Raw genomic sequence first — 9,893 nt, forward strand, 5'->3', positions numbered from 1 at the left:
GGACACGCGTGACCGCAGCACCACGGCGGGGCCCGCCCGGCCCACGCGCTGCAGGGTCGTCATCTACCTCCAGAAGGACATGTCTGGGGACACGTGCCTCGCCCTGTGCCCCGGCGCGGGGCCCAAGCCCAAGGCTGGCAGCTTCAAGGGGGGCAACCTGGGCAACAAGTACGTGCGGCTGAACGTGGGCGGCTCCCTGTACTACACCACGGTGCAGGTGCTCACCAGGCACGACACCATGCTCAAGGCCATGTTCAGCGGCAGGATGGAGGTGCTCACGGACAAGGAAGGTGAGGGAGGGGCTGCTGCTCTTGACAGTTTTGTAGAACAACTGGGTTTTGGTGGTGGTTTTTAAAATATCTTGACTACGCTCTGTTAAGGATGTAGGGAAAGATGTGTTCCAAAAATGACTTGGAACACTAGGCAGCCAGCTCCCATTGATGCCAGCAGTCCTCTGGCTTTATAGAAATGTGCTCTTTTGTTACCAGAATTAACCAGGGAAGGACTGGGCCTCTTTCCTGCCCTCACAGCATCTGAGCAGATTGTTGGTGGTGTTGTAAACACTGAACAGACAGTCTGTGGGTTGTCATTTCTGTCACATCGTGCAGTGGCATCATTCAAACTGCGCACATGGGGAGGGACGTGCAGTTTTCAGCTTTAAGGCTCAGAATAATCTGGCTTGCTATGTAGAAAATTCCTTTTTTCCTCCTGCCAGCAGCATGTTTCACTCGTGGCTCATGGTGCTGTGACGGTGTTTGGGGGTCAGTCAGGCAGTGTGTCACCTCCAGCTGGACACAGGATATTGGCATCACAGATCTCAGATACATTATAGAGAGCAGAACAAGCAGTTTTGTATAAGAGCCTCAGCCTGAATGGAAAACAAGGGTCATATTCTCCAGCTGGAGCTGTGAGAATCCAGCAGGGATTTAGCTTACTTTCCTAGGTTGTTTTCTGTACCTAGATCCCAAAATAACACTTTTTTTATCTGCTTTGCACGTTATGGGAGAGGGTTTGGCACTGCATTAAGTCCTCTGCCTGCGTGCATTCTACGTTGCTGTTGTTTGGCAGCAGTCAGACATCCTGTTTCCTGGGGAATGTGACCTCAGGGATGTAAAATTGCAAGAACTGTCTGTCTGCTACTGTTTCCTGTGCTGCATCCCCTCTGTGCTCCCTCCCGATGTGTCTGTCGTGTTCTTTGCTCCTCTCTGGGGACTAGAACAGCTTTTTTCCTTCACTGTGTTTTCTGGGCTGGTCTGCCTTTTAGCATCTTCAGAACACTTCTCTCTCTTTAACTCCAAACAGCAGCAGAAGATGTGTTTGGAAAAGTGCCAAATCCTCCTTGTTAGGCCACAGAACTTATCTTGAATCTACCTGTTACAAACATTTGTGAATTCTCTCTTCTGGTCCTTCCTTGGTGCACAGTTTCTGCCTGTCCAGCAGCACAGTGCAGCACTGCAGGTCGGTTCCTGCAGCAAGCTTTGTGTCTTGTGCTGGAAGCTGAGTATTTTTGTCTCGAGACTTTGCTTTTGGGATGCTGGAAAGCAGTGGGAACATCCAGACAGTACCAAAGGGGTCCCACTGTCAGGTTCTGTTCTGGAATGAGCTTCAGTTTGCTCACAGTCAGTAGAGACTTCTACTGGGGGAAATGGGAGAGGTGTCCTTTGCGGTTTCAGGAAACACGAGGCTTATTTAACCTCTGCAAGGAGCTTTTTCTTACCTCTGGTGTTGAGGTGACTGAAATGTGTTGGTTATTTTTCAGGCTGGATCCTTATAGACCGTTGTGGGAAGCACTTTGGAACAATTTTAAACTATCTGCGAGATGACACAATTGCACTTCCAAAGCACAGGCAGGAGATCAAAGAGTTGATGGCAGAAGCCAAATACTATCTCATCCAGGGCTTAGTGGACATGTGCCAAGCAGCCTTGCAGGTAAGAACAGAAGTAGCCTGTGAAGTGTTTTGTGGGTGATTTGCCTGTAAAATGTAGTTAAGATAACTTTAGAGATTATTTCATGTCCTCAGCGATGGCAGCGAGTCTGAGATGTGTAAGATATTTCCTCTGGTTTGAAATAAAAGAGCAGAAAATATTACCCAGACACCTCCCTCCCCTCAGGTTAAAACACAGCCTGGAGGGCTGGTGTGGGTCTGGCTGAGCACCTGGCACAGACTCAGAGTCCACGATGCTCTGGCTGGCAGAGCACCAACTGCAGAGAGGGCAGCTCTGGCTCGTGCCTGCTCTTCAGCTCCTGGCTCCCAGGACAGAGAGATCCTATCCCTGTCTCCTGAATTCTCAGGATGCTCCACTCCAGGGCCCCACCTTTCCAGCGGGTCCCGAGACTCCAGGGACAGCCTTCCCCCCATCCAGCTCTGAGTTACCTGGTGGTGTGAAATAGTCATCCCTGAAAATCCTTCCCTTTTAACTAAAACTACAACAGATGACATTTGTCTAAATTTCCTCCAAGTTACATTCACTTCTAATTAGATAATAATTATAGCCAGAATGGATTTGAACCTCCAACTTTTTAATAAGCTTAGCCCAGAGACAATATATATAATTTAGTCTTAAAATGTGAAATGAATGTTTCTTGCGGGACAGAATTCAGTAACTACTGAATACCTCCCCTGCTGGGTTCAGCATACTACTGGTGTCACTGAAAGAAGTGCAAAGCCACACTGACAGTTCTCCTTCTGGCTTAGAATTCAAAACCTGGCTTCTACAAACAGAATGTTCTGAGGCTTCCATGTGAGCTATGGAGCTTTTCTGAGTCTGCTGCCAGAGGGATCTGGGGGCACAGCTTGTCCTGCACACACTTGGTTGTGGCTTTTGTGTCCCAAGGGCTGACGCCGTGTTGGTGACACCCTGTTCTGCCAGGTGTTCATCTCACAGTGGCTGATGTTCTATACTGCAGTGGTTTGAGTTGATTAAAACTAGTGCAAATTCCCTCTATCTTTTTATTCAAGAAAGGATGGAATAATAAACCCACTTAAACCAAATATGACTAGAGATTGTCCTTGCTATAGCTGAGGACATCCGCCTGCATCCCAGTATTTCAATTACTGCTGCCTTCTGGGGATAAGGAATCTCTGCTGTGATTCTGGGTTGCAGATCAAGGTAAGCTATGTGGTTACTATAGCAACCCAGAGATTTTTTTTTTCCTGTGCATCACAGCATCTGAGAACATGGCTGGAGGGGACAGCAGCAGCAGTGTTAGCTTTAGCATTTCTCTCTTATTTCCTCTTTCTTCTTTTTTTAAAACAGGACAAGAAAGACCTGTATGAGCCAGTCTGCAGCATCCCTATTATCACCTCTCCGAAGGAGGAAGAGAGACTGATAGAGTCATCACTGAAAGTAACTGCTCCTAACAACTATGAATTTATGCTAAACATATTCAAACACAGAACTTACATTTTCTGCTTTTCTCTCTCTCCCAACAGCCTGTTGTTAAGCTGCTTTATAATAGAAGCAACAATAAATACTCCTACACCAGGTATGTCTGGTTGTTTTCCCTGCTGTGTTGTGAAAGTTTCCCTTTGGCTATAGGAGTGGAGTAAGATGATGGATGACCTAACTTGGCTGCTTTTGGTTTGGGTGAGGTTTGGGTTTTTTGCTTACAGCAGTGTTCTTCCAGCACACACTGACTCTGGGCTTTTGCTGTGATCAAGCCAGAGAAGTGCAGTGAGCCTGGGGTTTGATCACCTCGAGTGTCAGTCAGGAGAGTGGTGAATAGTTGATGTAATTGTTTAGGACATTGTGCTGTCGTTATTAATTATATAGCCTGACCTCTGAAGGCTGGTGTGTTATCTCACAGGGGTCAGAGCAGTGTATTTGTATCTGAAATGGGCTGTTACCCCTCTTTTCTTGGCAGCATGTGACAATGAGTCACTACTTATTTGCATTCTGCAGTTAGATCAGCGCTTACAGCTGGTGGAGCAGAGGATAAAATGGGCAGAGATGGCCAGTTGAAAAATCCTCTTCCTGCTTTTGGTGCTGTGTTTCAGTAACTCAGATGACAACCTGCTGAAGAACATCGAGCTGTTTGACAAGCTCTCTCTGCGGTTCAACGGCAGAGTCCTGTTCATCAAGGACGTGATTGGGGACGAGATCTGCTGCTGGTCCTTCTACGGGCAGGGCCGCAAGCTGGCCGAGGTGTGCTGCACCTCCATCGTCTACGCCACCGAGAAGAAGCAAACCAAGGTAATGGAGCTTCCCACCTGTCTGTGACGGGACAGAAATCACGGAGTCCCAGAGAAACAGAATGTTCTGAGCTGGGAGGGACCCACAAGGATCGTCAAGTCCAGCTCTGAAGTGAATGGCTAGCGTGGTGAATCCACAGTTTCCCTGAATTTAGGAGTTAACTTCTGATTTCTAGGAGTGCAGGCAAGGTGACCAGGGTTCAGCATTAAGAAGCAGAGATACTGATTTCCCTTCTAGAACAATCTAAAAGAAGAGGTGAGGGAGGTGGCCTGGTGGTGGGAGTAATCCTCTACCAGGAATTAGTCTGCTTTGTTCATTTCTGTTTCCCTCTCTTTGTAACATGTGTCTCTTTATGGCTCAAGTGTCTCTTCACGTGCGGGTTTGTGTTCCAGTCCCGTTGGCCTGGGCGGGTCAGAACAGGACGTGTGCTGTCTGTTGTAGGTTGAATTCCCCGAGGCACGGATTTATGAGGAAACACTAAATGTCTTACTGTATGAAACCCCACGAGTTCCTGATAACTCCCTGCTGGAGGCCACGAGCCGGAGCCGGAGCCAGGCGTCGCACAGCGAGGACGACGAGGGCTTCGAGCTGCGCGACCGCGTGCGCCGGATCCACGTCAAGAGATACAGCACCTACGACGACCGCCAGCTCGGCCACTAGTGCTGAGCCAGGGCAAGCCTTGGTCAGGCTGGGCTCGGTGTGCTTGGAGCAGGATCAGGCAGCAGGGAGGGATCACTCGGGCTCTGGGGATTGATCTTCATTTGTCGTCTTGGCTCCCTGGACGAGCAAGCGGGCGTTTGTGTGCACAGAGCACCACTGAAGGCTTGGAGAGCTGAGGTGTGAGTTCTGCACCACGTGCTTTGCCTGCAGACTGTCCCCTCTGCCTGCCAGGGCAGGGGTGAGATTTGTAACACTGGTTCTCAGTTTGGGGTCGCTTTCCTATCTAACAACTTGCCGGTTTCCCACTTGCTGTGAGCAGTGAGGTGGCGTGGTTTGAAAAGCTTTCTCCAGACACCTGCCCCTTCAGGGCCTTGCATGATGGAACGTGCAGTTTTTAAATCGAGATACTGAAGAGAGAACTCGAACGTGGCTACGCTTGGCAGACACTACATGTGATAACCCCCAGGAGAAATGGTTGGCCAGCCAGCTCCCAGCAGTCAGGTGCACTGCACGTGTGCTTTCTCCCACCCCTTTCCTCAGGACACCTGCAAAGGTTTGTGTTTAGGACAGCTCCCTTTAAAAGTCATCCAGTCCAAGGCAAGCCCTCCCAAAGTGACAAGAGCCAAGTCATCAAGCAACCTCCCCTTGTGAAAAATGAGAAGTCTTTGAAAATTTAAATATGTATGTAATGACTTGTCCTGGGAGATGGAGAAATGGGTATGGAGAGGGAAGAAGCTTCAAGTCAGCAAACTTGAGCAGATTGTGGCAAGGTTGCCCTTGTTGAGGCTTGTGACAGTGAGATCCTGTTTATATAAACAAGGACAATCCATGGAATTACTTTTCCATTAGTTTCCTCCTGCAGCGGGGGAAAAATTGCAGTGGCTGGGGAGGTACAGGCTAAACAGTGTTTTATAAGGCTACATCATGTGAATTCAAGTTCTGTGTTTTAAATCCCTTTTAGAGCATAGAACTTGAAGTGGAAAGAGAAGAACAGGCATGAAAATCTTGTTCTAGCAAGAAACTGCAAGGGGCCTTGGGCACAGGAGAGAGGTGGCTTATACTGGATTTTAAACTGAAATAATCACTTTTGTCCTGAGTACTTGGCTGGGTGCTAATTGTACAGGGCACTTCAGGAGGTTAGAGTCAAGTCTGCTCTGCAAATTGGGTCTCTGGAAACAGCTTCAAGTTTAGTATGAAAAGCCATTACTGTATTTTTAAATGTTTGCTTGTATGTTTGAGCTGTGGGTTGCATATTCCAGTTTCACCACTGTCATTAATGGTTATTCCTGCTGGCTGTCCACTGGCAGCAATGGATATGTTGGATATGCTGCTCTTGTGTTCCCATATTGTACTTGGTCATGGAAGCTCCAGATTCCACGAGGGTTGGTCCTGAACTGCTTTGGCCAGTGCCAAATCTACCTGTAAGATTTAAAGAAAAATACTGCAAAAGCCTACAAGAAAAAAATCTCAAATTAATGCAGTGAGGTCGTAAGTGGGATTGAGATTTAGATGGTTTGGGAGTACTGGAAGCAGGGGAGGGAACAAAAAGATTCTTTACACTCATTGAGGTTTTTGAAAACAGAATTGCTTGGGGTTAATAAGAAAACACTAATGGCTACAAAGTTTCAGGATTTTCTTGCCTGACCAGGCCTCTACACATGGCAGGATTCACTTCTTTCTCATCACATTCAGGAAGCAGCACTGCACAGAGATGCACCTGCCTTGTTGTGAAAGGCCTCTTGAAAACTGTAATAACCTCTTCTCTTTTATATTGCTCTCTGTAAGTTTCTGTTTTCCAGCTGTTATTCTGTTGTGCCAGGGAAAATACAGCTGCTGAGATTAGTTTTGGTAAAGTTTTTTGTAGTATTTCTCTCTAATTCTGCTAGAGTGTAATGTGGATTTTTAAATTTTTTTTCCCTCCACTGATGGTATTTAATTTGAAGCCACCAGCAGAGGCTGCAGTGATGGAGTCTTTGTGCTGCACTTAATAGGTTCAGTTTATTCTCTTGTGCTTTTTCCATCTTGTAACAAAGGGTGCTGCCATTTAAAATCCACGTGTGGCACTTGTTTCTTGGAAAATGATTTGTATTATTTTTTTCTTGCTACTATCATAGTGAATATTAGCAGGTTAAGTGATGCTGGTGGTAGCCTTGCACAACTGTGTTAAAAAAGTTATAAGCATAAAAATGTCATATTTGCATTTATTTCCTCTGGGGAGGACAGGTATGGGAAGGAGGGTGTGAAAAAGAAAGACTGTCAGATCCATGTGCTGCTCCAGAGGCTTTCTGTGCTCCCAGGAGTCCTTAATGAAATGGATCCAACTTGTGAATTATTACACTGTAAGAAGCAGAAAAAAGCTTGTGTTTTGGTTTAGTTGGTTTTCTGTCCCTGTCTCCCATAGCAAACAAGTAGTATTAATTTCTGATTTGAATTTAGATTAAATTAACCTTGAAAACAAAATGTTTTGAGAACCATCTGGGTTGTGAGAATCTTCTGCCAAGTGCAAAGGAACTTCTTGGTGTTTGTGGAATGTGGGAACTCAGTAAAAAGTGTCAGCAGTTATGTATGTGCTTAAAAATGTTTAGATATCCTTTTCATTTCACTTGAGAGTCCTGCTTGTCTGGAACTGCTCCAGCACAGGATGTTACTGAGTGTACCTCACACCAAAATCATGGCCTGGGGCTGTGGTGTCTCTGACCACCAGGTTCTGATAATTCCATAATGTAACACATGCTTTGTATTCTCATCTTAATCAACCTTTTTGTGATTGAAGGCTGTGAATTATTTTGAGAGGAACATTCTGGTTGTTCCAGAACATGTTTTTTCGACCTGGTGGAAAGGAGAGGCAGCAGCACTGAGCAGGATGATGCAGGTTAAAGGCAGCATTGGTGGGTTTGCAGTGGGCTGCCCATTGCTTGAGGGAACACTGGCTGTGCTGCCTGAGGGTCCTCTGCTGGCTCTGGAGAGACAAATAAGGACAATACTGGCTTCTAATTTATGCATTTGTCTGCAAGTTGAGACTTGTAGTGGCTTCCCATGTAGACCATCACCAATAGGTGTGTTAATGAGGTGCCTGGGAATTTGGGGTAGCCTTTGGGAGGAAGGAGAGGCCTTTTTGCCTCATTTGTAGGGTGTGAATTCTGACTGCATTAGCTGGCATTCTTCCAGGACTCGCTGTCCTCTTCACTCCTGAGTTTAAGCAAACCTTTGAGCATCCAGGCAGACTGAGGCAATGAATGGAAACTGTTCCCTGCCATCCGTGCCCAATCCTGTGCTAAAGGCTGCAGTGCCAACAGCCTTGGTCCTTCTCCGGGGAAGGGGTCTCAGTGACTGGGGAACAGATATTCAGGATCAGTGTTAATTAGGCAGCAGTGTTGGAGGGGAGAGCTCTGCAGGCAGCAGCTCCAGCTGCTGATGAACGCCGAGACAAAACTCACTGCTTAACCTTCACCTTGACATTTAGTTTTTGGAACAGCAGACATTTATCCTGCCATGATGTTCCACTCCAGCGACTTTTATCTTTTGCGGTTCTTGGTTAAATAGAGGATAACTGGCTGGGACTGGAAGGTGTTGCAGGGGCCAGTGGTGTCCCTGAGAGCTGTGTTGGAATGGGCAGTACTTACCATGGGCTTGCTTTGACTTTTATTTTATTTTTTTTTCCCCTGGGGGTTTTTAATTTTCAGACCCAATTCCCTCGAGGCAACACTGATGAACATAGCTGAGATGAACTGGATGGCTCTGGCCCAGCAGGCCCTGCCCTACACGGTTGGATTGTATCTTCTGACAATCCTTGGCATTCGACCTTCTCAGCCAAATTCCACCCCCGGTGCTGTTGGCAGAGCCGAGGTGTCTGTGGGAGGGGAGTGGGCACCAGTCCCACTCCAGCTCTGTCACTCCCTTGGGCACACACAGCAGGATGTGTTTTCTGTATATGTGTAATTTCTCCTCATCTAATAAAGTGGTGATAAGACCCTCCCCTACCTCAGAGGGATGTTGTATTAATTTGTTTAATAGTAATAAAGGATTCCTTTGGATTTCTATAATATTTTATATCCAGAGTACAAGTATGACTGCTGATCTTGTTTAAACTGACATTCTGTGATCAAGTTGTTTTCTTAAAGCATCAGTCTTTGTTTTATTTTTATGTCTAACTTTTTTAGGGTCAGTCTTACCCATAAATTGCTTAGTTAATGCAGTAATTAATTAGGTGTTGATTAAAGTGTTTTATCAGTGCATTAAATGGAAATGGAACACTAATTTTTAATAAAGTGTTATATTTTGTCTTCTGTGATTTGATCCCCACCTGTGATTTGGGATTCCTAAAGCACAAAAGTGCTGTGGCTGTACGTGGATTTGGGATCACAGGGACACCTGTGTGTGTCCAGGTGCTGGGATCAGCTCCTGGCTGGGATTACAGGACAGGGGGATCCATGTGCCCTGGGATCTCTCCCCTCCCTTGGATCTCTCCCCTCCCTTGGATCTCTCCCCTCCCTTGGATCTCTCCCCTGCCTTGGATCTCTCCCATCCCTTGGATCTCTCCCCTGCCTTGGATCATTCCCATCCCTTGGATCTCTCCCCTCCCTTGGATCATTCCCATCCCTTGGATCATTCCCCTCCCTTGGATCTCTCCCCTCCCTTGGGTCATTCCCATCCCTTGGATCTCTCCCATCCCGGGTCCCCTCACGCGGTCCCGCCCGTCGCTCAGCGCCCCCCCGCGGCCGTGCAGCGCGGCCCCGCCCCCGGTGACGTCAGGCCGCGGTGAAGATGGCGGCGGGCCCGGGCCGGGATCGCCGCCCGCGCTGAGGCCGGAGCCGCCACCATGAGCGGCTCTGCGGACGCCGCGAAGGAGAAGCTGCTGTGGAACGTGAAGAAGGAGGTGAGGGCGGGGGCGGCCCCGCGCTCGGCGGGTCCCTGCAGAGAGCAGCCTCGGGGCGGGCGGACGCGGCCGGTCCCCGCGGGAGGCAGCGGGGTGTCCGTGCCACCCTTCCCGGGCTGTCCGTGCCACCCTTCCCGGGCTGTCCGTGCCACCCTTCCCGGGC

The 9,893-nt window shown here is 48.0% G+C and overlaps 2 protein-coding genes across 6 annotated transcripts in view; both read left to right on the top strand.

Annotated features, from left to right (window-relative positions):
- Positions 1 to 6: 6 nt before the first annotated feature.
- On the top strand, positions 7 to 9,145 carry TNFAIP1 (TNF alpha induced protein 1). The gene is made up of 6 exons (XM_027660188.1): positions 7 to 290; positions 1,760 to 1,929; positions 3,259 to 3,348; positions 3,435 to 3,487; positions 3,999 to 4,194; positions 4,636 to 9,145. Exons 1-6 carry the CDS (start codon positions 80 to 82, stop codon positions 4,852 to 4,854), a joined length of 939 nt encoding a protein of 312 aa, XP_027515989.1. The 5' UTR covers positions 7 to 79; the 3' UTR covers positions 4,855 to 9,145.
- A 464-nt stretch (positions 9,146 to 9,609) lies between these two features.
- Positions 9,610 to 9,893, top strand: part of SGSM2 (small G protein signaling modulator 2) — a 42,291-nt gene continuing 42,007 nt past the window's right edge. For all 5 annotated transcript variants that reach the window (XM_027660182.1, XM_027660184.1, XM_027660185.1 and 2 more), the window contains exon 1: positions 9,610 to 9,730. In XM_027660182.1, coding sequence (XP_027515983.1) covers positions 9,674 to 9,730 — 57 coding nt within the window. In that variant the 5' untranslated portion in view covers positions 9,610 to 9,673. The remainder of the gene's footprint in view (positions 9,731 to 9,893) is intronic.

This window comes from Corapipo altera, unplaced genomic scaffold, assembly GCF_003945725.1.
Source record: "Corapipo altera isolate COAL_440 unplaced genomic scaffold, ASM394572v1 271, whole genome shotgun sequence".
NCBI classification, from domain to species: Eukaryota; Metazoa; Chordata; class Aves; order Passeriformes; family Pipridae; genus Corapipo; species Corapipo altera.